This window comes from Salminus brasiliensis, chromosome 2 (genome assembly GCF_030463535.1).
Source record: "Salminus brasiliensis chromosome 2, fSalBra1.hap2, whole genome shotgun sequence".
Taxonomy (NCBI): domain Eukaryota; kingdom Metazoa; phylum Chordata; class Actinopteri; order Characiformes; family Bryconidae; genus Salminus; species Salminus brasiliensis.
In genome coordinates, this window is record NC_132879.1 from 27,578,938 (window position 1) to 27,601,831 (window position 22,894).

Genomic DNA, 22,894 nt, shown 5'->3' on the forward strand with positions numbered 1-22,894 from the left:
GTGGGCATAAAACTCTTCGCAACTACAATCAAATACCATAATATAACACAGACAAAAAGGTCATGGCAAGTAATTATGTTAAGCTAGGTTATCGTAGGTTAGCAATTGTTGCTACACTTGCTGCTGCTAAGCAAACCAGAGGTGATTATCGGTCACAAATATTCACAAACAGGACAAAAAAAGGTAATGACCTATTTCTGAAACTGCAAAAAAGAAGTTGATGCTACCAACCCACTGAGCAGGGATAAAGCAACATCCTCTGAGGTTTCTCCACCATCCAGACACCTCACCAGTGTTTATGTGCATCTTTATCCCTTGCTTTCTGTCCATCTTTTGTCCGTCAGAGCTTTTTCTTTTTTCCGGTTTCTCAGCCATCTCTCCTTGACAATGTATGTAGTTTAACACGTAGCTAGCTAACAAAGGCCAGATACACAGTCTCCCCTGCACCTCCCTTTTTCCTGTCCTGTGCACAAGCACAAATGTCTGCTGCTGATTGGCTGGAACAGTGTGTTTGTTTCCCCACATACAGAGTCAGGGCTGAGGAGGAACACCAGACCTTTTCCATCATGCAAACAGACAGTAGAGCTGGGGAACCTCAAATAAACAATCACTGAATTTGACAAAAAAGTGTATAAAACTGAAATTGAATAGAATACCTTTAAAGTACTAAAGCAGAAGGTGTTGGTGATATACAGTATATAATCAAATATGTATAAAGGCAAGAAAAGCACATTCTGGTGTACAATAATCACTTCTATTGGGGGAAAAAGGTTAATGTACTTGTTCTCCAACCTGTTCTTTTCAACAGTCTTTAAACATCTCGTTGCCGGTGTTGAGCACAAATTTGCAATCTGTTTAATGAACTCCACTTTTTCCATCTCTTCAGCAGAGAGGTGATTCTGCCTCTTCAATTCCTCCACCTGTTTAATTTGCCAGAAAATGGAAAAGAACATCCAGAAAGGAAAACATAGTTAATTAACATGCTGTTTACACCACACATAATTATTCCCAGAGCGTTCATTTGATTGAGCTACTATCTTCCTTTGAAGTGAAATCCTAATCTGCCGCTTGAATGTGCAGTCCGTGTTAGAGCCTACCTTCCGCTGGGATTCAAGGACATGCTTACCATATATGCCCTGAGGTCCTGATCAGCTGTGTAGACACAGATACTGTGGAGCTCTTCTTTTACATTAAAACCCTGAGAGAGAGAGAGAGAGAGAGAGAGAGAGAGAGAGAGAGAGAGAGAGAGAGAGAGAGAGAGAGAGAGAGAGAGAGCAAGCTGATATGGGAATTTGGGGACCATGTCGATATGCATTACTTCTCATGTACAGTCATGTCCGTAAGTATTTGGACACAGATCATTTTTGTAATTTTACCTTTGTACATACATCAAAATGTGATAGAAATATAGACTTTCAGCTTTTTTCCCCAAAGGGGTCTAACTTAAATACAGCATTAGCTATTACAGCCATGTTTACACAGGCTTTTCATTTTCTCAGGTGCTCAAAATTAATTAAAAACATAATTTAAAAAATCAAAGAATATTTTTAATACTTGAATACAAAATCACCAAATGCTGAGGTTTCTGCCTTGAGATGCTTCACAAGGCCTTTACAGCAGACACCTTCAATAATGAACCGATCACATCTGGCCAATAAACACTGACTGCTCAATTGCCCCATTATTGAGCCTGGTAAAATGGATGGACTGATAAAAAAAAGACTGCCATTCCTGTACACGTCCACAATGTAATTAGATCCATCCAATATGCACCGGTATATGTTTACACTGCAGTAAAATGAATAGAATTCAATAGTAATCAGAGAACTCAGTGGTCACTCCTTCTACAGAAGCTCAAAGCCTTGGTGTTGTCATGGAAGTCATGTCACAAACGTAACTCGGTCATGCAGATTTCTCCTGTACAACATCTGGAGAATTCGACCCTTCCTCTCTAGAGAGGCCCCCCAGGTGCTTGTTCAGTCTCTCGTCACTTCAAGACTTGACTACTGCAACTCTCTTCTGGCTGGTCTCCCTCTGCGCACAATTAGGCCCCTGCAACTCATCCAGAATGCAGCGGCACAGGTCGTTATCAACGTTCCTAAATTCAGCCATGTCACTCCACCGCTGCGTTCTCTTCACTGGCTTCCCGTAGCTGCTTCTCACATCAGATTCAAAACCCTGACGCTGGCCTACAAAGCCAAGAATGGACCAGCCCCTCCGTACTTGATGGCAATGGTCAAAAGCCGATCCGCACCAAGAGCCTTTCGAGCTTCAAGTACGGCTCGGCTCGACCCGCCATCCCTCAAAATCCACGGAAGACAAGCGTCCAGGCTTTTTTCTGTCCTGGCACCTTCTCCTGGGTGTCCGAACAGCAGAGTCGCTCGCTGTCTTCAAACGCAGACTGAAGACCCACCTCTTTTGAGAGTACTTGGGCGAATAGTAGAGTGGTCACCTTACTGACTTGTGTTTAGTAGTGTCTACACTTAGGAATCTTTTAATTATTAGTCTATTCAAACTAGCTGAGGTTTTTCTTGGGTAAATAGCAAAGCACTTTTTTAAGTCGCTCTGGATAAGAGCATCTAATAAATGCCTTAAATGTAAATGTAAATGTAACCAAGCCCCCAGGAAAAACACTATACACTAACACAAAATACAATAAAATACATCATCCAATATTGGTTAATTCTAAGCATCAGACCTGTACATATTTTGTCTTGTGTTAAACCTTCTGTCCTGCGTTATGTCCAGTGTGTGCATACCATATTAGTAAGAAGTGTAGTGGCCTGCTGCAGGTCTCTGTGTGTGAGGCAGGTAAAGGCCAGCCTCAGGCCTGTTCTCCTCAGCTCTTCCAGCTTCTGTTCTGGACAGCTGCGTCTGCGCAGATATGCCTGTGCACGCGGGATCTCACTGCACAAAATTGCACACTTGACCACCTCCTGAAACACATACACACAAACACACACAGACAAGCTCACCTTTAGAAACTATTCTGAGAATTCAAAACTTCTCTGTACTTTTCCTGTATATCTTTTCAAATACTGTGCTCATTTAACCACTATAAAGAGAGTTTGTACAGTTTCTAATCTTTTACACTGACCTTTGGGATGGAGTAAGAGTACCACATTAAATTGCTTGTGTATTTTACACTTTTTTTTCTTTCCACTTCAAGCATTAATTAATTTACACTACCATTTTCTTCATCACTAACATCTCTTTTTATCAATCAGAATTTAACAGACTGTCTGTCACAGGGCATTTAATGCAACATTATGCAACAATTATACCTCAAAATAACAGCTTAAAAATCATTTTGATAATCATAGTTCAATATAATATTTAACAATAATTGTATTAATTTTATCAATATTTGATAAAATGAATTGTAGAAGGGAGAATGGTGCCTCAGTCATTTCTACTTCGGGAGTAACATTGTAAAAAAATGTATGTTTAGAACTGTTCATGGCTGGCTTATAGTGTTATTTGTATTTATAGCAGGGGTGTAAGCATGAATTACACTTCCCAGCAGTTGAGGGAGCCCAGGAGCAAATACCAATCCTTGCATAATGTTGCTTTAAGACAGATAAAATAAATTAGCTGTAGTCACTGTTGTCAAAATACAAAAAGCTAATATTGCTACATTATCACAAAGCCATTAATGTGCTTTTGTCCCCTTACATACACGGCTATAAAAACATGAGTTTTAAGCATGTATTTATATATAATGGCTCAGACCTCCACAGACAACGCTTCCCACTCATCCTCCTTGGTCATATCAGGTGGCCGTTTAGGGACAGGAGTCTGATCTCCGCCCACCAGCCAGGGATACTTCCTCAGATAGGTGCGCAGTTCAGAGATATAACCATTCAAGATCTTCACACACTCCTGCAAGTTAGTGTCCAGCTCTGTAAACAGCAGGAGAAAAACTTAGCACATAAGTCCAGCAAATTATTCAAATTTAAAAATGCTGCAGCGTAAGCATTATATTTAAGACCACAGCGCCTTCATAATTCATTACAAGTACATTATTAAAATGAATGGTTTATTACTGCATGCGTTCTGCAGTGAAACATGGTCACATTCTGAATCCCTTTTAAAGTAATTGGTGAAAGAATGGTGTGTGTGTGTGTGCGTGCGTGCGTGCGTGCGTGCGTGCAAATATGTGTGTGTTACCTGGCGTGCTGCTGAGGATGATTCTGATCTGTGTATTGAGGAAGTTGAGTGTAATGTTAAGCAGCTGTTCACAGAACTGTGGACTCTGGGCCTCAGCATATGTGTCTCTGATGGCAGAGTGAAGAAGATCCAACGCTGGACACAGATCCTGGGCATCTTTTTCACACAGACACAGACACTTTGAATATGAATATGAGTCCTGTCATGATAACTTTTAATAATGCTTAACAATTACTAATCTTTCTTAATTCAATTCAATTCAATCAATATTAAAGCCATATTAAGATCACTTTATGTCACTCATATACTGATAATATAATAGCTTAATAATGCAATTACACCCTTTTAAGCAAGAAACTTTTCATTATTAATGGTTTGTTAAATTATACTTAAACACTAAAAATGGCGACTACATTTTGTTCATTCATTGAGTCACTGAGATAAGGAAATAGGAATTACTTTGCATGAACAAGCAAGAAGTCAAGCAGTGCCAACAGATTTGGATAAATAACACTTTCATATCAACTTCAATGCACATAAAATTACAGATTCAAATAATGTGCACAAACAACCATTAACAGCAGCAGCACTGTTTAATAATTTAAAGTACTGTGTACCATCCAAGACTGATTTGGTCTTCACTATGTTAAAAAACTGAAGGTCACCTCAACTCGGGATGAGGCACACGGACGAACACCATATGCTTTAAACAATGCCCCCACATGCAGATTTTAAAACTTTTTCATTGGCTCCAGGCACCATGAGTAAGAGCAAGTTACTGTTTTCTGTGGTAGTGAGTGTGAGTATACTGGCTGAGTGCTGCAGTGTTTACTCTTGCACTGCCACGGATCATACTGTCAAATTATCTTTTAATAGTTAAATGTTAGTCAATCAAAAATGAAAGAATAAGGTTTACAGTGAAGCTGGAAAATGAAAAATATATTGTAGAACCAACTAGATGTATTTCATTAATATAAAATATTTCATTAACACAAACACAGTTATAGTTGAGAAAACAATTTAAATTGGCACAACAAAGCAAGTTTAGTAAGGTCAATAAAACAATCCTAATGCATCATATTACTGAACATTTTTCACTTCAACAATTTCAACAAAAGAAAAGTAGAACATTTTTGTTCAATAGACACACAGACAATTATTTGCTAAACAGGACATTTGTAGTCATCTTAACTTGTAGTTCTTAACAACCTTTATTTTTTAAAAACCTAAGTAAGCTAAACAAATACATCTTTTTAGAATAACCAGCAATGCCTTAATATTTTGAGTTATTTTCAACAGTTTCTTTTCTACGGTATACTAGCCTCAAATAACGTCTTCACTAGTCGGATATGTTGACATATTATACAATAAGTCAGTAATGTAACTATCATGACAGGCCTAATTTAATATCACCCAACCAGATCATGGTATTTATATTAAGCAGAAATACAACATGGATAAGATACCACATCTGAATAAAAGGTACACCACTGTTTTAAAAATCAACAGTATGCTAGTGGTTACATAGGACTTGGTCTGTCGGAGACAAACGGTCAGAGACAGACGTCTGCATAACGCAGGCAGAGTCTTGCTCCTAATCATGTTACTATTCTCCTCTAGATTTTTTTTTCTCTCTCGCCAGGTGGTTGACCCTTGGTACTCTAGATAGGATATAGAGTATAAAATGACATCACTGTGACCTTTACTGTAAGCCGTGAAGGTGCTCGGACAAATAACACACTAAAACATCTGAACAAACATCCAATAAAGAATGGGAACACAACGTGTGACGGTGTGGTATAAACTTGTGAATTCCATTATATTGCATGGGCAAATATTCACTTTCCTTCTGCACAAGGTAAAGTCAAATAAATTAGATAATAAACAAATTTAATTATATATATATATATATAATACCTTCAAACAGTTCTATCAGAATTACGGTCACACTGAACGTCAGACTGGGAAAAACTCATTACACTTATCAGCAGGAAACTGGAGAATGTAACTAGCTCCTGAGTGGTGACGTATCTCCTCCTCACACTGCAAACATGGCCCAGTAACATACACGATATTCATTAACTTGGTCATTTTTATAAACATTTCTGCATTTGACATCATTATGCTGTGGTGAACAATGGGGCGGACCATATTTGATGTAGCAGTCTCCTAATCAAACGGAAAACCCGAACCTACATGCAATCTTTCTATTCGTCTTATTTTACACTGTTTAATTTTTACTATATTTTCTATTGTTTTTAAGGATTCTGCTATACTAAAATATCCACACATGTAGCGCAGGTATATTAACAGGGCTCTTCTGATCATGTAAAAGTGCTGCAGCATAAACACAGTATTTCAAACCATTTAATTAATTACTGCACAGTAGAAACACAGCTGTGAGGAACATATAGGATGCTCATTACAAGAAGAGGCATGAATTGGTTTTAGCCTGAAGCCTAAAAGCCTTTTGGGAAAACAGCCACAGACCAATGTAGACGGCTGAACTAAAACACACTGTAGGCTGAAACTAGCAGAATTATTTATGCAATGTATTTTGCAGGGTGCCCCAGATTGTTCTGAAGGAACGGTAATGATTCCTAAAACCCCAAAAAACTTTTGAAAATGTGCTTTTTGTCTAGTTTGCAGAAATTGATTAACTTTATTAAAACCGTAATGCCACGGTAGACAGAAAATACCTTCACAGGCATGAAATTACTGACCTCATTAACAAGCCTGTAGTGAAGAGCACAGGTAAAATAACAACATGCAGGGTGGTGGAACTCCAAGACCAGGGCTGAGAACCACTGTATTACCACATGGATGCATGCCAAAGCTTTTCACTACTGGCCAAGGGAACTAGAACTAGACAAATTCCCACATTAAACTAAACAAAAAAAACCAACAACTATCCACTTTAAAAACTGCTGGGTTATTTCCTACTCAAATTTTGGGTCACGTCTGTTGGGTCGTTTAAAAGGGTTATATCTGCACCCACAGTGCATATAGGTTTCATGTAGTTCAGGCACTGGGTTAGTAAGTGTGTCACTATAATAATAAAGCCAAAGTGTCATATTTTAGTGTTAATTTAAAGCCCCTGATGAAGCTGACTGTTAAACAGCTTTTCCTTCTGGTTTTACTACTTCATATTATGTGAGGTGTTTTATTTAAGTAAAAACTCTATTGTAAACTGCATAAACTGAATATCTGTAGTGAGCTGAGAATAAGCATATATGCTAGTAAAGATGTGATTTGAATTAAATGGTTTGTCATTACTGAGCAGTATCTCCGTTATAATGGCTTTTGCCTTCTTAATAAGTAGTTACTTTCTTTATTAAAAGAAACATAATATACACTGATCAGCCATAACATTAATACCACCTCCTTGTTTCTATACTCACTGTCCATTATATCAGCTCAACTTACCCTAACTTTGTAGCTCTATAATTACAGACTGTAGTCCATCTGTTCTTCAATGGTCAGGACCCTCAGAGCAGGCATTATTTGGGTGGGGGGCATTCTCAGAGTCGCAGTGACACTGACATGGAGGCGGCGTGTTTTGTGCTAATACGAGTAGATCAGACACGGTAGTGCTGCTGGAGTGTCACTGAGAACAGTCTACCAACCAGAAATATCCAGCCAACAGTATTCTGCAGGCAGCATGTTTCCAATGTGACCACTGAAGAAGGACTAGAGGATGACCAACATGAACTGTGCAGCAACAAATGAGCTTCTGCCTCCGACCTTGTTATCTACAAGGTAGACTAATTAGGTAGGAGTGGCTAATAGAGAGGACAGTAAGTGGACACAGTATTTGAAAGAAAAAGGAGGTGGTGTTAATGTTACGGCTGATCAATGTTTAACGTTAAAATGAATTTACTAGTACACTCACCACACTCGTGCACAAACACAAACTTTCTTTTGACAGTGATAAAGTTCCAACCATGACCGGACTACCACCCAGGTCTGTAGCCAGGCAATTTTAGAGTTAGGCCGCTTGAACCACCATTTTTGTCTGACGTAGTAAATTAATATTTATATATACACCACCACATCAACTCACCCAACATGTGAAGACATTAATTTATGTTCACATGTAGGAGTACAAGTGGCTATGATTAGCATGAAATAAATCAAATGAATGACTGGTTTTCAGCCCAGCAGTAAATGAGTTTTTAACATCGCTGGGGTCCACGGTAACAGAAAAGCCCTTCATTCTCTTTGAACTTCAATATTAGTCAAGTACTCAATCCCTTCCTACTTATCCAGCTCACTGTCAAACTGTCACTTCAGTACATAGTGTGTGTGTGCACATGGTTTCAGCAGCTCCCGTACATGACTCTCTACACACTCTCTCACACTTGAAAGGCAAAACCGCACACATCCAGACACCCCCACCCCACACAATCTGCTCTACGGCACCTCGGTGCACCGCAGTGCTAATCAAAGTGTTTTATGATTAGGTCTGGGTGCTTAATCAAGTGTGTAATTAACATGCTCCATCAAAGCCGTTCATTATGCACACTGATAAGTGAATCCACAGCTAATACATTTTTGTCAGATATGAATCACACTTTCTCTGGTTTTTCTCCTCTGATTGAGAGTGAATGATCTAGAGGTGGCATAAGGTTACAGCAGAATGACTGAAGTACTGGTAATTAGAAGCACAAAACATTAGTGATCTACATGGCTGCAAGTAAATTACAGAAATTAATTACCACCTTGGTTACATGGCTGGATATAACACCAACTCAGGCCACTCATGTCCAAATTATTCAGACAACATAAACAAATCACAACATTCTAAACGGCACACATAGTTATCGCCACAGGCATGTAAAAACCTATATTTTTATATTTGATGCATTTAACATACGACGGATATTTTTTACATTGTGTTAAATTTCATGATGAATATAGCAATTGAAATGACTTGGAATAAAATATTTTGTCATTTTTTTGTGGGTTAATTGGCAGAATTTGGTTCTGCTAATTAACCCACCCCTTTGTAGCTCCCCCTAGCACTACCAATGTTTCCAAAACTAATAGGGTAAAGATTTAAACCTTTAGATTTAAACTCCTAAAGAAATGGTCATCTGTTAGCTGGTGCGGCGTAACTGGGGTCTCTACCCTTTCCTCTGAGCGATGTTGCTCGAAAAGAGATGGTGGTTGACTTTGCATGTATCGGAATACATGCAAAGTCAACCACCATCTCTTTTCGAGCAACATCGCTCAGAGGAAAGTGTAGAGACCCCAGCTACGCCGCACCAGCTAACAGAGGATCATTTCTTTAGGAGTGATGAGGGGAGAGAGTGCCATTAGGTAATTGTGCTCTCTCTCTGCTCATGGCATGGCCCCGGATTCAAACTCATGACCCCTGGGCCATACCATTGAAAGTTAAGAAAAGTTTTACCCTTCTACTATAAAGTTACTGTTTTGGAGATACAGATACCGCTGTAAAGTTACTGTTTTGGAGATACAGATACCGCTGTAAAGTTGCCATTTTGAATTTTTTGCATGACAGCATTGATGTGAAAAAGAATTCAGAAAGCTATTGTGAACCAAAGTTAAACAAACTTTAACAAAGAGAGCATAGTTTTTTTTTGCTGCAAGTTTCTTTAATTTACAAATATAAAAAAAATGTTGTTGTCACACAAAGAGCTTGTATTTAAATTGTTGCTGTTATTTACTTTCTGATATAACCAGAAACGGCTAGTCATCAAAATTTAATGACGAACAGACCAAAACAAATGCTCCAAAACGACTCCTGTAAAGCTGCCATGTGGAGATACAAGCTTTTTGTGTGACAGCGTCACACAATGAAGAAGCATCACATATGAAGAAGCACATAGTCTTACTCTTTAGCTGCATCTGTGTTGTGATGGCAGGTGACTGCTCAACCACGCTGTAGCCTGTAGGTGGACACAGGATGTTCTCTTTGCTCTTCAAAAAGAAATCCACCATGTCTAGCTGCCTATTCTTCAGTCCTGCCTGGAAAGCAGAAGGTAAAAATGTTCTTTTGTACTTATGATGTCTTAAGGTCTTCATTATCAAACTTTGCAGCATATTACATTGCAAATTCAAGCAATCAAAGAGTATCAGTGCCAGAGTGAAGACTTCTGGCCGATGGCACAGGCAGGGTCATTGGAACCACATTGCTTAAGATGATCCTAAGTATTAGACCTGTGCAATCTTTTTTAAAAAAACAAACAAACTAACAAACAAACAAACAAAAAAACATACTCATAACTTTTTTTTTTTTGCGATTTCAAGGTAGCTGCTTATGTGTACCTGCAGGGCATGGATAGGCATAGAGCAACGACCCCAAGCATTTAGATGGCAGAGAGAGTCCACCACACCAGCACTGCCAAACACCATCAATCTGTTCAACAGCTCCTCTTGAGTAACCATGAACAGCACCAGAGAAAAGCCTGATTCTGAAACATGGACACACACATGTACACACACTTTGATCAGGCTGTACATTGCAAATAAAGACACTCAAAGATTAAAAAAAAGTATGCAAATAATGACACTACTATAAAGAAGCACATGAAAAGCACTTTTACTTCCCAGGTATCAGTAATAGCTTGGCATGATGTGCAGATGTTTCACCTTTCAGTATCAGAGAGAGATGTTCCTCTTCTGACCGCCGAACGGGTGCAGCAGGGGCATCAACAGAGTGATACGTCACACTTTGGCTCTCCAGATCCCAGTGAGCCAGGATCATGCTGCTCTTGCCAGCTGAGGTAAAGGTAAGCACTGCTGAGAATTCTGAGACATTCAGCATGGTTGGTGTGGCTTGTTCAGGTACGGTGAAGGATGTCAGGATGCCCCCTGGTGGTGCACAGGGTGGACCGAGCTTGGCAGTGGCAGCCATTCGCCGACACTCCGAGTTCGGGACGTCTCTGTACCAGGGCAGCCGGAGCGCTGGTGGCTCTGGAGCCTGAGCTCGTTTATAGAGCAGCTTCAACCTTGCATCCCAGGAGCTGCGCAGAATAAGTAATAAGGTGAGCAATATGACATGATGTGTTATTGTGATAAATGTCTTTCACTTTTCTGAGCAGGGATGGGCAATATGTTGACAGTGTTTCATTATCCTGATAAACTATCCGAAATATGCTTTCCTCAGCATTCAGCGGATATCTTCACTAAACTGACTAACTGCATGTGTTATTGCAAAGAGGCTAACTTATTAAACTTCAGAAAAATTAAATACTGTGACACTTATCATACATTGTGAAAACGTCTCCTGTGCCATTACCGTCCAGCCTTATTTCTGAGAACATCATGGGTATCATCAGAACTTTTAGAACACTGAACAACTGCATGCATCATAACGGCTCAATTATGCTCTCTTTACATACGGAAATGCACACGTCCATTTCAAATGGGCTTACCGTCACTGCCCACATACTTCTATAAATCCTTTACACTGGTAACGTTAAGCAATACATCCACTAGAGGGCAGTTCACCATTAAAAGTTTCTGACAACAACAAATATATGGCGATGGTGGCAGAGATTGTGATAACTTACTACAAAAAGACTAAACGTTTGTAAAAGTGGAGTAAAAGTTTATGGTATATGGCAGTGGTCGTGTCTCACTTGAACTATTGGCTACATTGTACCCCCGATTTCCATTGGTACTGCTCCATTCCACCTGTGTCCGAGAGCTTTCCCAAAGCGCGCACAAATACGGACAAAATTACCACAATTATCCATATTTAACCTTAAGAATAAATGAATAAATAACCCTAACACTAATTTTAGAGAGACTGTAAACACCCAGTGTATAGTAAGCTGAATTACTGCTTATAAAATTTGGTGCATTAAGACATTTTCTTATTTTTTCTTGTTTATTTTGTATAAATTGTTTGATTGACAAATCATATGGCTTTACACTGTAATCAATATTATACATAATTATGTATATGAAATTTAAAGTATTGTCAAGTAAGGCTCAGGGCCATGTTGTATTCGTTGCTGACAATCTTTGACAAATAAGCACCAAATATTGATAATAAAGGTGCCTTTAAATGCAGTTATTCAGTGTTTTTAAATGATCTCTCATGACACCACAGAAAGTATGTGACTTTGCACTTTAGACGCCCATTTAAAACTTTAAAAATATTTTGGCCTTAGCATCAAACATGCAGATTTTCCTTTTATGGTGATCTCTGCTCTCAGATCTTAGCCTAGCATGGACACAGACTCACTTCCCCAGCTTTCACTTCCTCACTCCCTGTCTTTCACTCCCCCTTCAACAGACAAAGCAGAGATCATGAAGCCTGGCTTACGTAGCAATCCGCTTTCTAGCAGAGACCAACATCTTGCAGAGGCTGGCTGTGATGTGCTAACTCACTCAGACTGGCATGGCAAAGACTGTCCCAGAAAACTGCAATTATTCAGAACACCATATTAACCATAAGTTGCCATTGTGCTACTTTAGGTGTTGCAAGGATTTAACCAGTGTTCTGGATGTATGTAAATTTTGAAGATGTAAATAAAAAGATCCAAGCCTGTTACGTAACAGTTTTGGGGATTTGAATTTGGCTTTGTTTTCCAGACTGGTTTTAGTTATGCTGGATTTTATCCAGCGTTTGCGGATCAAAGTACATCACTTCCATGTACTAAACTCTTATTATTCAACTATACCATACTAGATAAACACGGTTTTCCATTCCAGGGAACCTTAAAGAACTAAAATCTAGCTGATTATTTAAAGAATATGGGTTAATGAATGATTTTTGTTTCAATGAATATAGATTTGCCATAACATGAGAATGTATAGGCAGGGGTCTAGACCTCCTTACTGGTCTGTTTGGAAGTGGGTCCCCAGTACAGACTGACTGTGAGCTGAGCTGGTGATGCTATCCTGGTCAGAGGGCTTTGTGGGGATGAGAGGAGGGAAGGTGGGAGATTGCTGACACAGCAGCTGATCTGGATGAATTCTGAAAGAAGCAATAACACAAAAAACACCCTGTTCTCAGTGCAGCCAAGATCAAAACATAGACAATGTAATATAATGTATGACAAATGATACTCATATTCCCACTCTCACATTAACACAATAATAATCAAATAAAAGACTATGTAAAGAGAGACCTGCTAGTGAACTGTTACAGGTGTAAGGCCATTGGGTTAGACCTAGCTGTTCACATTTCCCTTAATATCCATTACTTTCCCTGCTGCAGGGAAACTATCCCAGCAATGACTACTAAAACACACCTGAAATAATCATTGAGGTCCAGTGCCAGTGCTTGATTTTGAATTGTGGCCGCCACAGCCGTGCTTAGGTCTTGCGATATGTGCAGAAGGCAGAAGGACGAAAGGGGTATGACAGACTCTGCCTCTCTGTGTCCTGATGCATAGTATTCAGGTACATTGACAGTGGCCAGGTGCTTCCCCTCAACACTGTCAAACATATCTGAGACACAGCGTTAAAGAAAAGTCCAACAGAAATTGTCAAAGTGAAGACATGCTATAAAAGCAGGGGTAAATACTGGTAGGTATGATCACGTAAAGGTTGCCAAATGCCACATATTTAATTTGAGATGCAATTAAATCATCTACCATCACATGATATATGCTAATACTACACCATCCCCTTCTCTGAAATCATGACAGACGTTTATCAAAAAGGATGCAAATGAGTCCAGCGCTGGTCAGCACAAACAAGGTGCCTCTGCAGAGCTGGTAGTCAGCAAATGTTTCCTGAAATTCAGGTGGCAAGTTGATGAGGCAGGAGGACACGGCCTCTGGCTCTACAGAATCCTCCAAATACAGGAACTGTACCAGAACACACATGTTCAGCAGCAGGAAACATCGGCCATCGGTGAATGACAGCAGCTTTGCACAAACAAGCTCGTTCACACCTGTTGCAAAAAAAAAAAAAAACTCTTTAGCATATTAAATAATACACTCAACAATCAGATACACAGCAACTAGTAACAGCAGAGGAATGCTCCATCACTGGCCCATTGGTGGAACAGCATCAGGTTAACAGTGAAGAACAATGAAAAGAAGGGAATGAAAAGAATAGAGATGCACTGATTTGATATGGTATGGTAGGTCAGTCTCCAATATTTTTTTGGACATACAAATCTGTTGAAGTTAATACATGAACATTTAGAATTACAATTACAACGCCCTCCAGTCCTGCCCACACCAAGCAGAGAATGGGGTGAGGTAAACCTGGGCAGAACCATTTGCCCAAACCCCAATAGTAGTTGGTGATGCAAGTGTGCAAGCAGATGGTCTCTCTCTCTGAACCCACCCACACTGAGTGGAGAACAAGGCAATCTGGACCGGCCCACATTCACTGTGCACTACATAAAGAAAGTGTCTCTGGTTTAGATCAATACCACTTACTCGAGTCCTTTTCCTTGGCGATCTGGAGCAGTCTATGCGCTGGATATTCAGACAGGAGAGAGAGGGTCATTTCTGGATCCACGTCATGCAGTCTGAGCTCACAAGTTGGCCCCACAGTCAGGAGTCTAGGGTTGCTATCAATTTTACTTCGCTCCGTCAACACCTCCCAGAAAAAACTATTGAGCAAGAAGACTAAAATCAGCTCCTTTGAAGCATATCAATTTCCTAGCAAATGGGGTGAGCGTGCAGATGAAAAAATAAAGAAAACAACCATAAGACATCCACAGCACTGTGTCTCTCATCTGGTGTGTGAGAATATGCAAAGATTATCAGAACGTCAGAAGAACTATACAGAGTGACTGCAATGTCTGCACAGTGCTGCATGTCTGCAACAGATAAACCAAAGAATGGTAGGACAGACACAGAATAACGTCCATTTATGTGGGGAAAGCATGCTTGAAGTGTAGCTACTTACTCTGTGTAGGAGTCCTCGAGAACATGCACAGGACTACCACGCTCAGACACATCACTGACTGCCAGCTTACCACCAACATTCAGGCAGCAAAGCAGGGAGCAGTCTTTAGCCATTTTGGCTTTAGCCGTGTTCCGAACGTCTTTACATAAGTCGTTTTCAGGTAGAAGTGCAACCTCTAAGGCTTTCTGCACCCGTGCTTTAGGCCTGCTTAGCATTTTTGCAACAGGGAAATGATATCAACACTAGGGTCTCAACTTCAAACCTCTCTCTAACGCTGTCTGGCCGGCTAGAAGACCTGCAGCCGAAGCCTACAAACCCATCCCCCCTCCGTCTGCTTCTACTTCTCCATATTCAGCAGAATCTCGGCGAGCAAAATCGCCTCAGCAGTTACTGAAGACAACAAATAATTTTCGGAAAAGCAAAACAAACAAACACCGCTCATCTCAGCCCAGTTCAGCACATCCCTGACGTCACTGGCCATCACATGCTATGTGTGGTCACATGACGGAGCGCAGCCTGTGACCGGGCGGCGCTGAGGAACTGAGGGCAGACTAAAGCAATCGACAAGGCATGAGAGAAGTCGCGCGTTTGAAGGGACAGTTAACCAGCTGGACATGTTGTTCAGTTTAAAATGGCACTTTTTGAGAAAGTATGACTGAATTGGAGTCTTTATTGTTGGTCTTAAACAAAGAGAAATGGATCCGTCATCGATTCTCACATCCGTTGCTTCTGTCTGAGCTGAGTGAGGAAGTGAGGGCGCTGCGAGCCGTTGAAGCTGTTCAGGTTCAAACTGGCCTGTCAAAGTCGCAGAGAGCGACGATGGAGACAAGCACACCATGGAGATACTTTCTAGCGTTGTAAATAAAGTATTTCAGCTGTCCATATTCTCTGACTCAAAGAATGTGCAGAGGACCAAGAAAATGGAAGAGAAAGCTCTAGAGGTTTACGGTGAGTGCAGCGGACGAGTTAGCCGGTGGCTAACGGCTAGTTAGCGCAGCCGCTGACAGAACAGAGACAGAGGTTTTTAAAGCGCTTGACTTTCAGAAGATCCATAACAAACTGACTACTGTCCATTTAGCTGGCTATGTACACTAGTCCTGGGCAATACGGATACATTTCAGTATGTTTTCTTAATATATAGCTAAATGGCATCGAACAAACGTTTAGGTTCGCGTTCATAAAGGTAATAAGTGCAAGGTGCTAGTGCTAGTGCTAGCTAGATAGCTTTTACGGAGCCTCTAGCTCCTAACAGGATCATGGTAGATAATTGCTATTTAAAGATGTTCTTAATTTAATCAATAATGAATTAATGGGTTATTAAATTTAACAGCTATTTAACTCAAGTTAAACGTGTGTGTGTGTGTGTGTTCGTTCCTATGTGTGTAAATATTATTTTTCTATCTTGAGAATAAGGGCTTCCTATATAGCACTGGTATGATTATAAACTTCACATATAACATAACTATTAAAACAATGTCTTAGTTAAAAACCTGACATTAGTATTAGTTCATTACATTAAGCATATTTTGTTTAAACTAGCTAGTAAATTCTTCCCCTGCATTGACAACAAGGGACGTTTCTGAAAAAGCCCCTTCATTTTTGTTAGAGAGCCATTTAATAATCAGCTTTCTGTTAATGCGCTTTCGGGAACCTTAACCCTGTTCTTTCAAAACAACCTGAACCACCCAGTTAGTGGCATGTGTTGCAGTCAGGCCATGGATGCCACAAGTAACTTGGCCTAGGCAGAGCTAAACTGTAATCAAGCAGTTTATGGGTATAAGGCTCATTATCTGTAGAAATATTCCTAGAACTGAAAGAAATGGCTTGGTATGCCAGCATGAACAATATATATTGCCCAGCTTTTAATATATTTTAGCTGACCTTGAAATTGTACTTGATTAAGTAATGTTAAGTAGGTTTTGGAGTTAGTTTGTGTTCTGCATTGTACTGCAACTTCTCTTTATCTTGTATTGCTGTGTTAGATTGTTTTCACATGTGTGTTTCCCCACAACCCCCAGATGTAATTCGCACGATTCGGGATCCAGAGAAACCCAATACTTTGGAGGAGCTGGACGTTGTGACTGAAAAGTGTGTTGAAGTTCAGGATCTCGGAAATGATGAGTACCTCATCATTATCAAGTTCTCCCCTACAGTACCACACTGCTCCCTGGCCACACTGATAGGTGCGTGTCATTGAGATGGGAGAGGCTGGCGTTTGTCCTCACATATACAAGCACACGAGATTCAGTCCAACTAACAATGATTCACAGTGATATGTTGGTGAAGCCTGCTGCTCTGCATATGGGTTTGAAGGTTTGACTGTCCTAAATGGGTAGTTGTAGGAGCCCACTATATTGAAAATCTTTGCTTTAATGTTGTTAAAAGTGACATTATGTAGAAATTTAATCCTAAATGATGAGAATCGCGTCACTGTTATTGCCACTATGGTCCACAGTGCTGCTACTATACTATGTAACCTGGAGCTGTAGAAGACTTCACATGACTGTGTAGCGCTTTGACTGTCATATTTGTTTCAAATCCTGCAATATTTCTTTACCACAACAGTCTACTTTGTTAACTCTGCTGTATCATTAGCTTGTTAACAAATGCACATGTACAGCTCTCCATGAGGAAACATTTAGATTTAGGTATTTCTAATTTGTATTTACAACAGTGGAGAAAGCCTTGTAGTAAAATAAATAAATAAATAAATAAAATCAAAAATCCCTCTTCTCGCATAATGCTGCTTTGAATTAGGTTTTCTTTGGTCTCAAGAAAACAAAATCTCTGAGAAAAAGAGATGATAGGATTTTCAAAACCCAGTTACTCTTCAAATTAAAATGTCTTTATTGTATGGACCTGTCCTCGCTGGGCTGTTAACAAATGTCCACACGTGTCTGACTTCAGCAGGGCTGGTGGACCGTGTTTAGCCAAGTATTGTTTTCTTCAAATTAAGAGCTTATTTTTAGTTTGTTGTGTCTGTGTGTTCATTTTCCATCCTCGTCTCTACAATATCACAGAATTATTTTTAAGCTAAAATAGTGACTGACACTGACTGAACGCAGTAGGAAACATTTTTCTTAACCAGGCATTAGCTAATCAAGCTGTGAAGTATCCAATTAAAGGTAAAGAAAAACTTTGCAACAAAAGTTACCCTTGTTTTATTTATGTATGAACAGCAGTTCCATGCAGCAGGGCCAGTGAGACATTTTACAGACCCATTGTGTTTATTCTGTCATATGCAGCCATGCAGTCTGCCTTTACAAACATTTGTGGGAAAAATGGTGGACAAGGCTGAGTTTAGTGAATGCCAGGAGAATGTTACCTATGTGACCTCAACCCCTTTGGGATGAACTAGAACAGAGAATGGGAGCCAGGCCCACTTGTCTAACATCAGTATCTGACCTCACAAGTGCTATTCTGGTTGAATGGGCCTAACCTCACACACACACACACAATTCTTATAGAAAGCCTTCCTTGAAGAGGTGTTCAACTGTAACATGCTGACATCAGTGAACAAAGACGTGTTAGGTAAAGAACCCTTTGGGTCCAAACTCACCCACCACCACCACTCCCCTTATGGGCGCCCCTGCTTGGCAGTATACGGAATGGTGACAAATTAAAGGAAAAACCAACATGAAGTGGCTTTGTTTATAAGACACTGGGCTGCTGTAAACTGCCAGAACAGCTTCAGTGCTCTTCAGTAACACTGGTTCCACAAGTGTTTGAACAGTGGAGAGCTCTGTCTTACATTTTGAACACTAGCCAGTTGCAGCCAGTTGAACTCCATCCATCTGTGACCTTTCTGTGTTCTGACTGTTCCAGCTATTCTAGTTTTTCCTTTAATTTGTCAAATGTTAATGTAGTGTTAACAGCATAACTGTACCATATGACTGAGGAAAAGGTCAGGCATGACAAACTCCCCCTACCTCCATCCTTCATCACTGGTGGATGTATAGCACTGTATACTGCTTAATGGGTTCCTTTGTGTACTTTAACAAGTCTGTTTTGATTTAATAAAAATAAGTTTGCGTGTTAAAACCTGATACCCGAGTTTACTAAGCTGCCACTGTTGGGTCCCTGAACAAGCCCTGTAACCCTCATTGCTACATCGGCACAGTACACTGTATAATGTATAATGTACAAGTGTATAAGTCAAGTCTTTAAAAAGCGGTAAAAGCATGTCACGTTTCTAGTATGGGGACATTGTATTGCGGATCCTTTTGTGGACCATTTTTTTAAAAGAATTTGATTTGTCTTGCAGGCCTTTGCTTACAAGTGAAGTTACAGCGATGCCTCCCATTTAAGCACAAGGTAAGGTTCAAAGGTTTAAACACAAATAACTCATTACTACAAGTCTTTCTCTGGGTCATTTCCTTGTTGTGGAAGTCAGTATATTTCCTGCTGTGTACAGGAACATTAGCATTGTTAACCAAGTTACTTGATTTCCTGTAATGCTTTGTGTGTTATTTTTAGCATTCCATAATGAGAGAACTGAGATAGCAATCAGAGTAGTAGCATATTTCTTCTCTTCGTGCTATGGGCTTTCAAAGAAATGGAGTTAAAACATGGCTAATGGAAATGCCCAGAGAATTTGATTGTCCATCTGGAGTCTCATTTTCTATTCCAGGTACTGCATATTCTGATGGCTTTTGTTGTTTGTCTTTATCTATTCACAGCTGGAAATTTACATTACTGAGGGAACACATTCAACTGAGGAAGATAGTAAGTGTGACACAGACCCATCTTTCAGGGTGCTAGTGCACAAGCAGATTGTTTGAGATTTATAACTGCAAGTCTGATTTCTCCAAGAGATATCTTCAGTATCTTAATGTATGTGACTTTGTTAGAATAGCAAATCTATCCTCGTCTCTCCTCTATCTATGTCATCTCCTTGTGAGATTGTATCTGCTTAAGGTGGAGCCTGGGGGCTTGGATAAGTAGTTAATTAAGATGCTCTGTTTTTTTTGTTTGTTTGTTTCAGTTAACAAACAGATCAATGATAAGGAGAGGGTAGCGGCGGCAATGGAGAACCCTAACCTGCGGGAAATAGTGGAGCAGTGTGTTACTGAGCCTGATGACTGAGTCGTCCTTATGAACACATGCACGCACACAGGCTTTTTGTGTGTGAACGTGGCCTGAATGATTGATGCTTCTTTAGATTTGTTTTTAGAAAGGCGCTGAAGGGTAAGTGATGTGTTGATTGATGGTAGTTAACTCTGTTGACTCTCTGCCTTCTCTGCAAGCAGCAGACGAGGCAAATAAAACTCAAAGATCGATCTGACAGCAATAAGCCCTGCTTTCTCTGTGTGATGGTTTTTGGCCAGGGAGTCGAATGGGAAATGGCTGGATAAAGTTAAGGCAGACTGAAACGGGATTTCTCAGATGTCCCTAAAAAGATGAAGTTGAAGCCCTGATGGAGGATAACGTCTGCATTTGTTTGTTAAATTCCAGTTGGTTTGCCTTCTTAATATTCTGACTGAGTTAAAGGTCATCGATGAGAAGAAATGTTTTCTCAGGCAGTGAGCCAAACTAATGGAAATGCTAACTTCCTCCCAGACCCTCTGTCACCAATCATGAGAATACTCTGTTCAGAGTGTTTTAGCTGCTCTTATTATCAGTGATCATTTCAGGTCAACATCTCAGTTATCATCATAGCCTTCACTGTATCATCATCATAAAGGTGATGAAATTCCCCAGCCATAATTTTATAGCGCTTACTGTTCTATCCTTGCACGTCTCAGCTGGAAATTTCCTGTCTTTTTTTCTGGGTCAGTTATTCTTTTAGATTGTACTTTCTGTTCTCATTCAGCCTTTATGTACAAATCAACGTCCTATAAAATTTTATATGATGTAAATATATTTGATATGTTAAAAGAGAAATCTGTCTAAAGAATAAACTCTTCTGGTTAAAAAACCTTTTATGAAACTTTATGTTGTTGATCTATTTTTGGGGTTGGTGTAGCGTAGTATATGAATATCCTTAGGTTATGACTCCAGACCACAAGCTTCATCTAAATAGCAGGCTGTAATGATCAGTAGAGGTATTTGCCCTTTCTTTTGTTTGCTGTTGTCTGCTAAAAAGCTGATATCGAGTTCATGCACTTGATCCGAACCCTAAACACTGTAAATTTGCATAAATTGATGTCCGATAAATGGGTGAAACATTTGAGTTTCAAAACATGACATCTGATACAAGCATGGAAAACTGATCACTTCTTTTGTCATGAGGAATGGTACCATATGGGGGCGCACTAGTTCCTTCCATTAGGCTACTCTCCGGCCGGGGGTGGGAGATACGGGTATTCCAAAAATACTGAGCCTCAGACAAGGTCGTCCCTTTATTTTAGGTTTTGTTTTTTTTGCCACTTTCAGAACTCACAATGTCCTCTTACAGATCACTTTAGAAGAGCTTCGTCATCCCAACCACAAGTCCACACTGGAACAAGACAACACTCCTACTGGTCCTTGGTGCTATGTGCACACATGCCCCCCACAGTGATGATTTGACTGCATGTATATTTGCAGTTACCAGTGAATAAAACGCATTACACCATGTGTCTCCACTTGTGGAACAGCACTGTTGACTGTAACTTGCGCACTACTGACGTCCTTCTTGCAGTCTGGACAATAGCTTTGCATGAAACTAAACCAACTGCAGAGTCTGTGTTCATCTCAAAACCTAGTTTCACTATATATGTTAAACAGGTTGTGCAGCTGAAGGAATATGTGCTCTATCAATTGTTGTACTGGAATTATTGTGTACTTTAGGCTTTTATTGCAATTTCCAGAAATGTAGCTAAATGTCATTTTACAAATTCTAGCAGTAACCCTTCTGCCTTCACAGCATACACGCTTCAGGTGTATACATTATTGCCAGCATAATGCTCTATTTCTGAAGCTTAATATTCTGAATGCAGTGCAACCGCCTGCAACCTAGGCTACATCCTGTCAAAGTTCAGATTTAAAAAGCCTCTAAAAAGCTTTTTTTTTTTTTTTTTTTTTTTTGCAGGTTAATGACTACTCCAGCGCGTTAAGGAAGGTTTACCCCTTAGGTTGCTGAAATGGGTTCACATAAACAAGACTTTTTATGCAGTACCTCGACCCCTTTAGGTGTAATCTTTCGGTTTCAAATTCGAGACTTGGTAGCTATCTTTCTCATTACGAATTCTGGGGAATCAAGTTCCAGTCTTGGTATCTTGGAGGCGAAAACCTTGAAGTCTGTGACACAGAAGCAAATTATCTAATGAATACAGATTGGAAACAGTATGAACCACAGTTTGTGCCAATCAAGATGGCATTTCGCTCCTGTATAGCACCAGTTAGCATCCCCAGGTTATAAATCATAAACGTTAGACATTCACAGAGAGACCACAAACTGCTCTTTGCTCACCAGCCCAGCGGTTCTTGCAATGCAAGGGCATTTCGATTAACATGCGCAGAGTTCTCTCTGAGGATCCTCACATCTCCCTTCTCTCCCTTATTTTGAAATACTAGCATAGACTACAAGAACATGGAACAACAATACTACCACCTTAATTTCCGGTTGCTAATATTTATTAGCTTTGCTAATAAACTAACATTATTGCGCCTCTGTGCCTTTACCTCCTAAATACATAAAAGTGGCGTCACCAAATTTGATCATGGCAGCTCCAGGCTGTTGATGACAGGGTTGTGGGTTCGATTCCTGGGCTCAGCAAGCGGTCACTGTTGGGCTCTTGAGCAAGGGCCTTAACCCTCTCTGCTCTCTGGGTGCTGCGGCAGTGGCTGCCCACCGCTCCGGGCATGTGTGCTCACTGGCAGTGTGTGTGTGTGTGTGTTCACTGCACGAATGGGTTAAAGGCAGAAGCCAGATTCCATCTGTGTCCGACACAAA

At 40.1% G+C, this 22,894-nt stretch overlaps 2 protein-coding genes across 3 annotated transcripts in view; one reads left to right on the top strand and one right to left on the bottom strand.

Annotated features, from left to right (window-relative positions):
- spg11 (SPG11 vesicle trafficking associated, spatacsin) overlaps positions 1-15,486 on the bottom strand; it is a 33,868-nt gene extending 18,382 nt beyond the window's left edge. The window contains exons 1-13 of one of the 2 annotated variants that reach the window (XM_072672233.1): positions 15,019-15,486; positions 14,544-14,719; positions 13,820-14,047; positions 13,401-13,599; positions 12,986-13,123; positions 10,786-11,159; positions 10,462-10,607; positions 10,029-10,161; positions 4,171-4,326; positions 3,733-3,902; positions 2,760-2,936; positions 1,127-1,198; positions 793-920 (exon numbers count right to left, since the gene is read on the bottom strand). In XM_072672233.1, the coding sequence (XP_072528334.1) occupies positions 793-920; positions 1,127-1,198; positions 2,760-2,936; positions 3,733-3,902; positions 4,171-4,326; positions 10,029-10,161; positions 10,462-10,607; positions 10,786-11,159; positions 12,986-13,123; positions 13,401-13,599; positions 13,820-14,047; positions 14,544-14,719; positions 15,019-15,233 (2,312 nt within the window). In that variant the 5' untranslated portion in view covers positions 15,234-15,486. The remainder of the gene's footprint in view (positions 1-792; positions 921-1,126; positions 1,199-2,759; positions 2,937-3,732; positions 3,903-4,170; positions 4,327-10,028; positions 10,162-10,461; positions 10,608-10,785; positions 11,160-12,985; positions 13,124-13,400; positions 13,600-13,819; positions 14,048-14,543; positions 14,720-15,018) is intronic. The other variant, XM_072672234.1, reaches the window with a different exon arrangement.
- Positions 15,487-15,766: 280 nt separating this feature from the next.
- Positions 15,767-20,937, top strand: ciao2a (cytosolic iron-sulfur assembly component 2A). The gene is made up of 5 exons (XM_072673766.1): positions 15,767-15,966; positions 17,037-17,201; positions 19,283-19,332; positions 19,698-19,743; positions 20,003-20,937. Exons 1-5 carry the CDS (start codon positions 15,855-15,857, stop codon positions 20,101-20,103), a joined length of 474 nt encoding a protein of 157 aa, XP_072529867.1. The 5' UTR covers positions 15,767-15,854; the 3' UTR covers positions 20,104-20,937.
- Positions 20,938-22,894: the final 1,957 nt, after the last annotated feature.

What these genes read in the sequence shown, in the direction of transcription:
- ciao2a (XM_072673766.1), top strand. Translation starts at nt 15,855, where the DNA reads ATGGAGATACTTTCTAGCGTTGTAAATAAAGTATTTCAGCTGTCCATA. An exon ending in CTCCCTGGCCACACTGATAG is followed by an intron (nt 17,202 to 19,282) that starts GTGCGTGTCATT and finishes TTTGTCTTGCAG; the next exon opens with GCCTTTGCTTACAAGTGAAG. An exon ending in ACATTCAACTGAGGAAGATA is followed by an intron (nt 19,744 to 20,002) that starts GTAAGTGTGACA and finishes TGTTTGTTTCAG; the next exon opens with TTAACAAACAGATCAATGAT.